This window comes from Lithobates pipiens, unplaced genomic scaffold, assembly GCF_037356315.1.
Source record: "Lithobates pipiens isolate NorthernLeopardFrog02 unplaced genomic scaffold, aLitPip1_a1.2 Scaffold_25, whole genome shotgun sequence".
Classification (NCBI taxonomy): domain Eukaryota; kingdom Metazoa; phylum Chordata; class Amphibia; order Anura; family Ranidae; genus Lithobates; species Lithobates pipiens.
This window is the reverse complement of record NW_027507787.1, coordinates 87748248-87762646: the sequence shown is the minus strand read 5'-3', so window position 1 is coordinate 87762646 and position 14399 is coordinate 87748248. Positions and strand designations below refer to the sequence as shown.

The window sequence follows — 14399 nt, the reverse complement described above, 5'->3', positions numbered from 1 at the left end:
CGTCTGATTTACATGGTGCAGGAATACCTAGGGGCAAGGTCAGACTTGGACACCTTTCCCACCGAAAATCCTCTGGCTTACTGGGTCTTGAGGATGGATCACTGGCCAGAGCTTGCACAGTATGCAATTGAGCTACTGGCCTGTCCTGCATCCAGCGTTCTTTCGGAACGCACCTTCAGTGCTGCTGGTGGCTTTGTTACCGATCACAGGGTGCGCCTGTCCACCGAATCAGTTGATCGACTGACCTTCATCAAGATGAATCAGTCTTGGATCACCCACAGCTACCAAGCACCTGAAGCTGAGGTAACCGAAATTTTTTTTTTGAAATATCACATCCCTTCAAGACTGCCTATGCTGATGCTGAGTGACTGTCCTGTTATGTTGATTGTCTATCCTCTTCCTCCTCCGCTGATATGTTGGAAGAACATTTCTGGTTCTGGGTGATGCCATCAGCCCAATTTTTCTGCCCCTTTTTAACAGGGGCGTTTAATTACAATTTTTGATGCAATGCTTTGCAGCAGGGCTAATTCCTGCAAAAAACTAGAGTATATGGGAGAGGTTGCAGTGTGGTGGCACAAGCACCAGTGCCTAAGGCCCAATTTTTCTGCCCCTGTTTAACAGGGGCGTGTAAGTACAATTTTTGATGCAATGCTTTGCAGCAGGGCTAATTCCTGCTATAAAACTAGAGTATATGGGAGAGGTTGCAGTGTCATGGCACCAGCACCAGTGCCTAAGGCCCAATTTTTCTGCCCCTGTTTAACAGGGGAGTTTAATTACAATTTTTGATGCAATGCTTTGCAGCAGGGCTAATTCCTGCAATAAAACTAGAGTATATGGGAGAGGTTGCAGTGTCGTGGCACCAGCACCAGTGCCTAAGGCCCAATTTTTCTGCCCCTGTTTAACAAGGGAGTTTAATTACAATTTTTGATGCAATGCTTTGCAGCAGGGCTAATTCCTGCAATAAAACTAGAGTATATGGGAGAGGTTGCAGTGTTGTGGCACCAGCACCAGTGCCTAAGGCCCAATTTTTCTGCCCCTGTTTAACAGGGACATGTAATTACAATTCTTGATATAATATTTCAGAGGAGGGCCCGTTCCTATGCCCACCCAGAGTAACTGTGAGGACTTATAGTCTTGTGGCACCAGCACCACAACCACCAAAGGTCAATTTTTCTACCACTGTTCAACAATGGCATGTAATTACAATTCTTGATATAATCGTTCACAGCAGGGCGCTCCAGCGCCCACCAAGAGTCACTTTGAGGGCTTACAATGTTGTGGCAAAACCAACACCTTGTTCCGCCATTTCTGCAGAGCATATAGGGCAGGCCCCTACTTTCAAACATCCAACTTACAAACATCTCCTACTTGCAAACGGAAGGAGACAACAGCAAGTGAGATGAAAAAAGATGGACGACAAAACAAATTATACAGGGGTGATACCCTTCCCTATGTTTTCCAAAAAGCTTAAAAATAGTTTTTTTGACTGGAGCCACACATTAAAAATGTACCAGTTAAAAATTACAAACAGATTCAACTTAACACAACAAACCTACACAGTCCCTGTCTTGTTTGCACCGCCTGTATACTGCTGTTCTGAGTATATAGGGCCTGGGGGCCACACACATTTCCTTTTTTTAATATGGGTACGGGGTTCCCCTTAATATGCGTACAAGACCCAAAGGGGCTGGTAATGGGCAGGGAGGGCTACCCATGCCATTTTCTTAATGATTTTCAACCATATTGCAGGAACCAGATATAACATTAAAACCGCAAGCAGTTTTAAATGATGTTATTTCCGTTTAATGTCATTTTGTGCAGGGACTGTTCTAAACACGGGAAAAACGTGGCACTTCACAGGCATACTACAGACACCCCCCAGGCACGATATTTAAAGGAATATTTCACTTTTTTTTTCACTTTAATCGTCATTAAAATCAGTGCTCCCTCCAAAACGGCCATTTTTAAAAACATTTTAGGCATTGACCCATGTCCCCTGGGGCAGGAGCCAGGTCCCCAAACCCTTTTTAGGACAGTATCTTGCATATTAGCCGTTAAAATTAGCACATTTCATTTCGAACGTTCGAGTCCCATAGACTTCAATGGAGTTCTAAAGTTGGTACGAATTTGGGGTCCGTTCGAAAGTTCTGGTGCGAACCGAACCGGGGGGTGTTCGGCTCATCCCTATCTGTGCCAGTCTAACTGGAGTCATGTACAGCATTTTCAACATCATCTCCCAGTGATTCACACAATGGGAGAAACGAAAATGAGATGGAATGGCCGTTTGCCATTCCTTTATTGTATAGGCGGTTTATAGTTCCTTTTCCCAGTTGTGCATATTTGAAGATTCCAACAAATTGTAGTTGGTTGTAAAACCATGAGAGTCCTTTAGGTCTGCCATGATTAGACATCATGTATGACCAAGGTTTACTATGTATGTTATAGTGTATATTTGGGTTTTTATTATAAAAATGGGTCATTTGGATGTAGGAGAATGATGGAGGACTAGGTTGTTTAGATAGTAGTTCTTTGTAGGTCATTATTCCTTCCTGTAACCATGGAAGTACATGTAGATTAGGTGTGATATGTTCATATATTTGTAATGGGAAGTTGGTGCATTTGTCCAGTGATTCTGGGGGCATTAAAACATGCAGTTGTTTCGATCCTGATAGGGTAGCCTCTATGGAGGGAAGAGTCTTATAGTTTAGTGTTATGTTAGTCAGGTGTGACAGAAGCATAGACGGCAGGTGTCTATTGCCAATGATGCATTTCTCAATTTGTACCCATAGTTTGTCTGAAAGTGGATCGAACCATGCTTTAGCTTGGTCTAATCGTGCCGCTAGATAGTCGTTTTTGAGATTCGGGAAAGTTTACTCCGCCTCTAGTCTTGTGCTTTAATAGTATGGTATATGAAATCTTGGCCATTGTCTTTCCCCATATGAACTGTCTGAACAGTTTATCCACTTCTTTAAAGAAGAAAGAAGTGGTCTGGTATAATTATTGGTATAGACCTAAAATGGTAAATAATCTTAGGTAAAATAATCATTTCCATAGCTATGATGCTTTCTATATAAGACAGCTCATATTTGGATATATGTTGTAGGTCCTGTTTGATAGTCCCAATTAGTTTAGGAAAATTTGTTTCATAAGTAAGGTTAGTTGGTGGTGTCAATGTAACTCCTAAATATGCTAGATTGTTAGATACCCATTGAAAAGGGTATAATGCTTTTAAGGCCGTCTTTGTGAGTCCTATAGGCAGGATAGAGGATTTATTTGAGTTGAGTTTATAATATGAAGCCAGGTCAAATTCATCTAGTAACATCTGAACATTTCTTAGTGAGGAAGCCAGGCTGGTTAGTGCTAGCACAACATTGCCTGTGAACAGCCCAATTTTATGGGAGCACACTCCTATTTCAATAGTCAAAACTTGGTCGCACGACCTAATGGCCAGGGGTTCCATTATTAAAGAGAAGATCAAAGGCGAAAGAGGATGTCCCTGACGGGTACCATTAGTTATGTGAAACTAATCTGAGAGAATATTTGAGGTAAACACTCTAGCCAAAGGTTTTGTGTATAAAGCCATTATAGCTGAGTAGATAGGGCCATTAAGGCCAAATTTTTTCAAAGTCGCACTCAAGAACCCCCAATGCACCCTGTCAAATGCCTTTCGCCGTCGAGCGTCAGGACAATAGCAGCCCCCCCCCCCCCAAGTTTCGGCCACATGGACAAGGTTATACAGTAGTCATGTTCCATCAGGGGCCTGTCAGCCCTTCATGAAGCCTACCTGATCAGCTTTCACTAGTTGCGGGGTGATAATGGCTAAACGATTTGAGATAATTTTAGCGTAGATTTTCAAATCAGTGTTAAGTAACTAAATTGGTCTAAAGTTTTGAGGACAGTCCGGCTTCTTCCCTGGTTTCAGTAAGTACAATAGTGGCCTGTAGCATCTCCTCGGGAAAAGAGGCAGTTGTGGCAGCATAATAAAAAAATTTTAATTGGGTTACTAGAATCTTTGCAAAGGTTCGATAATATTCTGCAGTGAACCCATCACTTCCAGGGGATTTATGAGGAAGTGATCTGATTGTATCTAATATTTCCTTATCTAGGATCGGTGAATTAAGGTTGTCTAGTTCTTCTTTACATAGTGTGGGGAGAGTAACTGAATTTAGGAAGTTGTTGATAGTGACATCAGTAGGTTACTGGGTTGTAGGATCATTTGTTAGATTATATAGATCTCTATAATATTTTTGGAATGCTTTGGCAATTTGGTTTGGATGATAAACCAACTGCCCTGTATGTGGATCAAAGATAGAGTTTAGTTTGGGGTTTTGTTGTTTTTTACGTATGTAGTTCGCTAATAATTTACCTGCTTTATTGCCATGTGCATAGTAAGTGGCTTTGAAATGCTTTAGAGATGTTGTGTGATCTGCTATTAAAGCCAGACGAAGATTATTTCTGCAATCTGAAAATGCCTTCTGGGTGGTGGGGGAAGGGCTTTGTTTATTTTATAATTATAGGGCAGGGATATGCAATTAGCAGACCTCCAGCTGTTGCAAAACTACAAGTCCCATCATGCCTCTGCCTCTGGGAGTCATGCTTGTGGCTGTCAGATTTTTGCTATGCCTCCTGGGACTTGTAGTTCTGCAACAGCTTGGGGTCCACTAATTGCATATGCCTGTTCTAAGGTATTTAATTTAGATAATATATTGGTAAGATTTTTAGCCTTTTGCCTCTTTTATCTTGCCCCAGCTTGAATTAACAAGTCCCTACTGTAAGCCCTATGTGCCCACCATAATGACATTACATTTCTTTCTGCAGTATCATTGCATTTAAAATATTCTAGGTTGGTAGGTTAGACAGTTTCCCCTGATGGAGCGGGTTAGAAGGAATCGATACATTATTCCTCAATAAGTAAGTAGGCAGGGCCGTCTTTAAGGCAGGGCAAAAGGGGCAGCTGCCCTGGGCCCTGTCATTGTTGTGGGGCCCAAAGCAGCTGCCTCATACTTGCCAACTATCCCAGTTTAAATTTCCTTGTCTCTTGATGTTTTAGCCCTGTTGTTGTGTACAGATGACTCACCTGCAGACCCTGTGTTTACATGTAAATAACTGGCATTCATATGTAAATAGCAGCGGCATTACTAAGCAAAGAGATGTGGCTATCTGCATTGACATGTAAATAAAGGTAGCATTCATATGTATATCATGCTTCCCTGCAGTGAGAAGATGATGTGCTGTAACCTCTAGCAATCAGTGAGCAGTATTACTGTACAGTAATCTCTAGCAACTAATTAACAAGCAGAAATTATTTGCTGTAACCTCTAGCAACTAATCAGTGAGCCGTAATGTGAGCTGTAACTTCTAGCAACCAGTCAGTAAGCAGTAATGATATGCTGTAACCTCTGGCAACCAATCACAATTGCTGCCTGATCTGATATAGTAAACTGATTTTAAGTCCAGCTTCTATTTATTGTATGTCTCAGAGCAGGTGGAGAGTGAAATTGCATGGGAGGGGGCCCCCAAAAAATTTTTTGCCCGGGGTCCAATCAATATTAAAGACGGCCCTGTAAGTAGGGTTGCATGAATGTTGTTCTTGAATTGTGATAGACACTGGGGCATGGTCTGACCAAGTTATTGCATATATTTTCACTTCTAAGGTTCTTTTCAAAAGGGTAAGATCAGATAGAATTAAATCAATCCTTGAGTATGAATTGTGAGGGGTTGAGAAGTAGGTATAATCTTTCTGTAGAGTTAGTGCATCTCCAGGTATCATACAAGTTGGCTTCTGCAAGAAAGGGTTTTATTTCATACCTATGTACACTCTGTAAGGAGGAGCAATCCATAGCTCTGTCTACAACACAGTTGAAGTCACCACATATGAGTAAAGATCCTTTCCTATGTTTGTCTATTTTTTGAAGGTACAGTGTCACTTATGCATGCACTGTCACGGCTTACCATCCTTGTGGCCTCCTCAAACGGTGACAGGACAGTGCATGCATCCCTGATCATGCCCCACTGGCGTGGTGAGAAAAAAATGACCTCCCCTGACCCTGTCCTGGTGCCGTAGTCGCACTAGTACTCATTGATGGCCCTCTGCTGTGTGTGCAGCCGCTGCAGCATGTCCAACGTTGAGTTCCACCTGGTGGGCATGTCACATATAAGGCGGTTCTTGGGCAGGTTCAACTCCTTTTGGAGCTCAGTCAGCTGAGCACTGGCATTAAATGATTGGCGGAAATGCACACAGACTTTACTGGCCTGCTTCTGGACATCCTGTAAGCCTGGGTACCTGCCCAAGAAGCGCTGCACCACCAGGTTAAGGACGTGAGCTACACAGGGCACATGGGTCAGTTGTCCCTGTCGGAGGATGGAGAGGAGGTTGGTGCCATTGTCGCAAACCACCAATCCTGGCTTAAGCTGGCGTGGCGTCAACCACCTCTCAGCCTGCTCCTGCAGAGCTTACAAAATATCTGCCCCAGTGTGGCTCCTGTCCCCCAAACAAACCAGCGTAAGCACGGCATGGCATTGTTTTGCCTGCATACTTGCGTAGCCCCTTGAACGCCTACGGAGCATCGACGGTTCCGAGGACAGAGCACTGGAAGAGGCCATGGAGGAAGAAGAAGAGGAGGAGAGAGGTGTGTCACAACCAGTAATAGCATTTTGGAGGCGTGGTGGCGGAACAACCTCCAACACTACTGCACCTTGTCCTGCATCCTCCCCAGCTGCCAGAAGAGTGACCCAATGGGCCGTGAAAGACAGGTAACGTCCCTGTCCATGCCTGCTGGACCATGAGTCAGCGGTAATATGCACCTTACCGCTGACCGCCCTGTCCAACGAGGCAAGGACATTGCCTTCCACATGCTGGTAGAGAGCCGGAATCGCCTTCCGTGAGAAAAAGTGGCGTTTGGGGACCTGCCACTGAGGAACCGCACATTGCACAAACTCACGGAAGGGGGCCGAGTCTACCAACTGAAAAGGCAACAGTTGAAGTGCTAGCAATTTAACCAAGCTAGCATTCAACCGCTGGGCATGTGGATGGCTGGGAGTGAACTTCTTTCTACGGTCCAGCAGCTGGGGCAGGGAAATTTGCCTGCTACAATCGGACGTGGGTGTACTGCTAGCAGAGTGCCCGCAAGCACTTGGCTGTGACACACCTAATTCTACACCTTCATTCCTCTCAGCGCAGGTTTCAGAGAGGACTGAAGGTCTAGTGGGGTTGGAGATCCCAGCAAGGAGAGATCCACTTTGTTCTTTGGTGTGGGTCTTTGAGGTACGCTTTCCAACGAGCTGCATGGCAGGTCAACATATGTCTGGTCAAGCATGTGGTGCCCAAGCGGCTGATGTTTTGGCCATGCGAGATACGCTTGAGACATATGTTGCAAATAGCAGCGGTGCAATCTGATGCACTCGTCTCAAAAAAGGCCCACACCAAATAACTTTTAGAATAATGCGCAGAGGCAGCGCCCTGCACAGGCGGAGCTCTGCGGTGTGATTCAGCCGGTGTGCTGCCCCTAAGCTGGCCCCCAGAGGGAATCCTGCCTCATTGGAGATGTGCCTCCTCCTCTTCCTCTCTCCTACCAGGCACCCACGTGGAGTCAGTGCCCTCATCATCCCCTACCTCTTCATCACTGGAGCAAACCTGGCAGTATGCTGCAGCTTGTGGAATCCCCTCTCTCTGCGCTCGTGCTACTGCCTTCCTCTAGCTGAGTATCATCATCAGAGCCTACAAAACACTAGGCATCCTCCTGGAGCATTTACCCAACACTGTACTCAAACAGTGGGGGGGGGGACTCCTCAGGAGGACGTGGTGGGTCTAGGGAAGGAGTCACTGATGATGACATTGAGACGAGGGACAGTTGGTAGCTGCTTTGCTAGTACCCTGAGCCTGGGTGAGAGAGGATGAGGATGAAGAGAATGAAGAGGGCTTGTTCATCCACTCTACCAAGTCTTCGGCATGATGCGGCTCAACACTTCCAGCTGCCGAAAATAAGGACAAGCGTGTCCCATGGCCACGTGCTGATGACAATGCACCGCGTCCACGACCAGCACTGTTGTCTCTAGACACAGAGCCTGCTTGTCCTCTTTTATTAGTTCGTGCCTGTCTGCCTCTCCTTATTGGCCTTCCAGACATGGTAATGGCCTGCAGTGAGATGGGAAAACCAGCAATTGGGTAGTGTATGTTGTGCTGTAGGCACAAAACACCCAGTAACTCCTGCAGATGCCTTTATTATAGAACACCAGCAATAAAGGGTAGATACAGGTATATATTGTGCTGTGCTGGAGGCACACAACACCAACTAACTCCCGCAGATGGCTCAATTAGAGAAGAGCAATATAGGTAGCTACAGGTGTATACTGCGCTGGAGGCACACAACACCAACCAACTCCTGCAGATGGCAGATGGCTCAATTAGAGAAGGGCAATATAGGTAGCTACAGGTGTATACTGCGCCGGATGCACACAGCACCAACTAACTCCTGCAGATGGCAGATGGCTCAATTAGAGAACAGCAATAAAGGGTAGATACAGGTGTATTCTGCGGTGAAGGCACACAGACAACAACCAGTCACCCACTAACTCCTGCAGATGGCAGATGGCTCAATTAGAGAACAGCAATAAAGGGTAGATACAGGTATATTCTGTGGTGAAGGCACACAGACAACACCCAGTCACCCACTAACTCCTGTAGATGGCTCAATTAGAGAACACCAATGAAGGGTAGATACAGATGTATTCTGCGGTGAAGGCACACAGACAACATCCACTAACTCCTGCAGATGCCGGAACACTACACAAGGCCGCCATGCTGGCGGCCTTATATAGTGTGGGGCGTGTACTACACAGCCTGAGCTATAATCATGGCTCTCCTCGCTGCCGGCGCTGTGATTGGCCAAGCATGCGGGGTCACAGTGCATGCTTGGCCAATCATAAGCCAGCAATGCACTGCGATGGCGCAGTGCATTGTGGGCCATGAGCAATATGCTAATTTGGCGCAAACGGCCCACAGAGTTCTGGCTTCGCCGAACGGGTTAACAGCCAGTGTTCAAGACGAACATGCATTCGACTCGAACACCAAGGGCCTCTTTCCCATACCCTTGGCCCTGCCATTGTGAGGGTCTGCAGTGAGCCTCTACACATTCACAAAAAAAAACAATAATAAATAAATACATATAACTTCCTGATGACTTGCGCATGCGCAAAATGCATTGAATATGAGCCTCAGGCGCTATCTTCTGAGCTTCTTTTGTGACCATGTTAGTGTATCCCTTTTACTCTGTTTATTCCTATATTTTAATAAAACATACTACACTATACCTTTCTTTCTTGTGGTCCCCCCCGGAGCCTTTATTGCAGTGCTATTAAGTGGGAGAAAGGAGAGAGGAGATTGGTGGAAGATTTTGTGCTGGTCCCCTAAGAGGTGGATTGATTTACTCTGCTGGCCAAAGAATTCTGGTGAGCGTCTATATATTTAAACACATTCGGTGGAGCACTGTATACTAAAGCTTTATGCGTGATTATTTTCTAAGAAGAGTGCAGTGAATGGTCATCTTTCTTATCTATGGATTTATGATTTTTTTTTTTAAATACAAATATTAATTATGGACTTCTTATTTCATCATACAGTTTAATTTCACTTGGTGCACTATCACTTATACACTTTTGTAGGTTGGGTTACTAGGGCAGCGCCTTATTTTTCATTAATTAATATTATTGCATAGTGTGTTTTGCACTATTAAAGGGGCAGCAGCACGTGGTGCGAAGAACTTAAGTATAAGTTGGCACCCTCATATTTGATTGTTATTTGAAATATTTTGTTCAGTTAAATGTGTTTAATTTGTTTTCAGAATTCATTTTGTTTATTCATTTTCAAATGTTATTAAAATTTTCTGAATTTGTTCGAATTGATTTCAATTTGACCAAATTTGGAAAATTCAAATTGGCATTACAAAAATAATTTATTCTATTCAAAATCTGAATTTCGGTAGACAGTTATATTCTTTCTATTTTAGTCTATTCTAGTCATTTTATATTCTATTCAGTTTTTTTGGGGTGGGGGGGGGGGGGGGGGTTTGTTCACATATTTTTTTGAAAAAAAAGAGGCTACAAAAGAAATACACAGACAATAGTCCAATAGGTACATACACAATATTGTCAAAAGTATTGTGACACCTGCCTTTACACTCACATGCACTTTAATAGCATCCCATTCTTAGTCCATAGGGTTCCATATTGAGTTGGCCTACCCTTTTCAGCTATAACAGCTTCTACTCTTCTGAGAAGGCTGTCCACAATGTTTAGGAGTGTGTCTATGGGAAGTTTGACCATTCTTCCAGAAGAGCATTTGTGAAATCAGGCCCTAAGTGGGAGCGATGGCCTGGCTCACAATCTCCACTCTGATTCATCCCAAAGGTGTTCCAATGGCTTGAGGTCAAGACTCTGTGCAGGTCAGTCAAGTTCCTCCACCCCAAACTTGCTCATTCATTTATTTATGGACCTTGCTTTGTGCACTGAGGCGCAGTCAAGTTGGAACAGGAAGGGGCCATCCCTAAACTGTTCCCACAAAGTTGGGAGCATGAAATTGTCCAAAATGTCTTCTAATGCTGATGCCTTAAGAGTTCCCTTCACTAGCACTAGTGGGCCAAGCCCAACCCCTGAAAAACAACCAGTGCAGTGGACCAGTGCACAAAGCAAGGTCTCTACAAATGGGTTCACTCTGGCTTTGGCATGTATTTTATATAGTGCACAACAACAAGCAGACAACTCAAAAGGATTGTACTGCATTAGGGTGCTAACTGATGTGTAACGTATTGACATGTGCTGCAGTAACACATAGTAACTGTGCCGTGCATTATGATAATGTGAAAGGATCGTTAGGGTGACCATATATTTTAAAGTAGTTCTAAAGGCAGACGGTTTTTTTACCTTCATGCATTCTACCTTTAATGGGGGGCTACCTTTAATGTGCAGCTTAGCCCCCCCAATATTTACCTAAGCCCAATGTTGATCCAGGGATGTGCACAAGAGCAGAAGCTCCCCCGGGTCTCTCCCTCCTCATTAGCTGAGATGCAGCCACAGGAGTCATTGGATCATGCTTCTGTCAATTACAGCCAGTGAAGAGGGAGCTGGACTTATGGGCACAGAGATCAGGGCTCTGGGACAGGGCTTATGGACGCAGAGAATGAAGTTCAGGAGCAAGCACGCAAGAGTACACCCATAGCAAGCGGCTTGCTATGGGGGCACCCGGGGGGGCAGAGCGCTGGTGGGCGACCCAAGAAGAGGAAAATCGGGCTGCGTTCTGCAAAACCATTACACAGAGTAGGTGAGTATAACATGTTTCTTATTAATAAAGAAATATCTTTGCAAACACTTTAACCTTACCTGAAATTGCACTTACCCCAAGAGCTTTTGGTTTGCCTTTTAGGAACGTTTGGTGAAAAAGCAGTGAATTTTGTATCGAGGTATTCATGGTGAAACCTAAGAGGAAAGGAAACCATAAAAGGAACTAAGAAATCTGTCAACATACATACTTTGTGTGAAATCCCTGAGGTTCCTGTCAGGCCCCCTGTTTTTCTATTAAAAACTGACCACACTAAGCTGGAGAATACACCATGGGCAGTTCTCTGTGATGGAAACTTTGTCCACTTTCCTTCAAAGATCAGACTTGTCCTGACCCCCCCCCCCCCCCAACACAGCCGTTCACTGATGTAGCCAGGTTCTGGCTATATCGCTTTTGCCATCTTGGCACATTACTTAATGAAGATTGCAATGAGAATTATTCCCTCTAGTGCCCAGCATGGGGATTATGACATGACTTCCTGATTGCAGAGAGAGAGAGAGAGAGAGAGAGAGAGAGAGAGACCATTACTGAAAGCAGGGGATTGTGGGACATATAATCCAAAAAGCTGAGATTTTATTGGATCATGTTTCAGCTGGCTGGAGAGAGAGAGGAATTCTGGATGAGCAGATAAATAGAACTGTCCTGGGAGGGGCTTGCTCTCTTGGGACACTGGATCTACGGCTGCAGAGGTGAGAGTCAATGCTCCCTGTCCGTTGTGAGTGAGCGCCATGGCCTGGATGGCATAAAGTGCTTTTCTGTGAGTGAGCCTTATCCCACTGAAAAAAATGTATTCCAGAAACTCCTAATACGGGGACAAGCCCACTATGCACGAAACATTGAGCTTAGGAGATTACAACCTTGGAAACATAAGGAAGAAGAATCCAGGAAAATTCTTGCTAATCTAGTGGGAACCTGATTCCATCTAGTAAAGATTTGCCTCTATCAAAGAAATGTTCATGATGCTTTTCTAAGAACGTTGAAAACATTGAAACCACGTATCTGGGTCCCACTCTTCTTCAAAGTCAGATTCCCAGCTCCGATCATAGGAAGGTTTGCCCAGAGCTTCTGCCAGAGAAGAGTAAATTATGAAAATATCCCCCCCCCCTCCCCCGATCCTTGATATTTTAACACCATTGTTCATATGCTGTAAATCTTAGGGGATCTGGTTTGTTGGGCCAGATAGTGTGTAAGAGGTGTGAAATGCATGTTGAGTTTGCTTACACAATACCCTGTTGAATCTGGACCCATGGAGTTAAAGTGACCTGTTCTGAAGAAGCCTTTAAAGCTTTAATACTCGTGCCTGGGGAAAGGTTAGGATTATGAAATAAGTGTGTTAGTGGATGGGTTTTGGAGGTTAGGGGGAATGTTTGTATAAGAGATCACATAAAGCTTAGGAGTGAGAAAGGGTAGGCGCCAGGATGGGGGGTTTGGGAGGGCTTCAGAAATAGGCAGTCAATAGTGTGATAAGGAACTTCTTGTATCTCCATTAGAACCCAGTCCAGCTCTGGGCCTCGGGAGACGACTACGGAATTTTGAGCTAACTGCGCTGCTTGGTAATACCACCATAAATTGGGGAGAGCAAGGCCTCCATGGCTCTTCAGCCGGTAGAATATGTCTTTAGCGCAATGGTGTCCTTTTCCCTCCAAGACAAAGTGGATTACTTAAGATTGGAATTTGAGTAGATGGGTTTTCTTGAGTGGGATAGGCAAGGACCGGAAAAGATATAGAAGGTGTGACAAAAGGGTCATTTTGATGGAGATACACTTACCCAGCCAGGATAGATCATGTCTGGACCAAGAAAATAGATCTTCTTCTAATTTTTTTAAGCATGGGGTGATAATAGTATGCAGACTGTCTATACCAGGGGATATATTCATTCCTAAGTAAGGGATATAGTTAGAGCTCCAAGAAAAGGGAAAATGCGATTGTAGAGAGGTTTGACCAACGAGGAAGGAACCGAGATGTTTAAGGCTTTGGATTTGGAGATATTAATTTGTAGTCCTGAAAGTGAACCGAATTCTGAAGCAAATGAAAGATTTTGGGAGTAGAGATGAGGAAAGAAGTTACAAAAAGCAGTAGGTCATCAGCAAACAATGCATATCTATGTCCCTGAGGACCACATTGAACCCCCCTTTATATTAAGGTGCGTTCTAATAGCTATGGCCAAGATTTCAATTGTGATAGCAAAAATGAATGGAGACAAGGTGCAACCTTGCCTAGTTCCCTCTTCGATATCTTGAAAGAGTCAGAGTAGTGACCTAGAAACCTAACCTGAGCACTAGGACTGGAATAAAGAGTGTATGATACCTAGGAAGTTGGGGCCAAAACCCCATCTTTCCAGGATTTCCAGAACTTATCTTCTTGTCAAATCTTAATCCATCGACTACTTACGAGAAACAGAAGACACTACTTGACAATCTACAGTTGCCCACAACATGCTGCGCCATGTAATGTACATAAATTTGGCCTCTCTGGATCAGGGAAATCCATCAATCCCAGAGAGTACAGGCCATATATGTACTTTAACTCCTTACGGGAGACTTATAACACCCCCTTAACCACTTCACATCCTGCATATAGTCATATGACGTCCGCAAGAGGGATCTCCCATCTTGGGCGGGCGTCATATGACATCCTGGGCTTCCCGACCATCTGGAGGGGCACCCCCGCCACGTCACTTGGGACCCGATGCGTGTGCCCGGTGGCCACGATGTCCACGATGTCCAACAGGGACCTGAAATTGCCCGTTAACCGAGCAGGATCATGGATCTGTGTGTGTAAACACACAGATTCACATCCTGTCAGGTGAGAGGAGACCGATCATGTGTTCCCAGTGCAGAGGAACACCGATTGCGCTCCTCCCCTTGTGAGTCCCCGCTACCTACAGTTAGAATCACTCCCTAGGACACACAGTTGTTAACCCCTTCCCTGCCAGTGACATTTATACAGTAATCAATGCATTTGTAAATGGTGTAAAAAAAAAAAAATGGTGTCAAAAGTGTCCGATCTGTCTGCAGATAAAAATCGCAGATCGCTGCCATTACTAGTAAAAAAAATAATAATAAAA

The 14399-nt window shown here is 44.5% G+C and overlaps 1 protein-coding gene across 1 annotated transcript in view; it reads right to left on the bottom strand.

Moving 5' to 3' along the window:
- The window catches only part of LOC143930364 (membrane-spanning 4-domains subfamily A member 4A-like), a 212233-nt gene that overhangs the window by 124428 nt on the left and 73406 nt on the right, over positions 1-14399 (bottom strand). Inside the window, exon 2 of the mRNA XM_077454634.1 lies at positions 11390-11469. Coding sequence (XP_077310760.1) covers positions 11390-11461 — 72 coding nt within the window. The 5' untranslated portion in view covers positions 11462-11469. The remainder of the gene's footprint in view (positions 1-11389; positions 11470-14399) is intronic.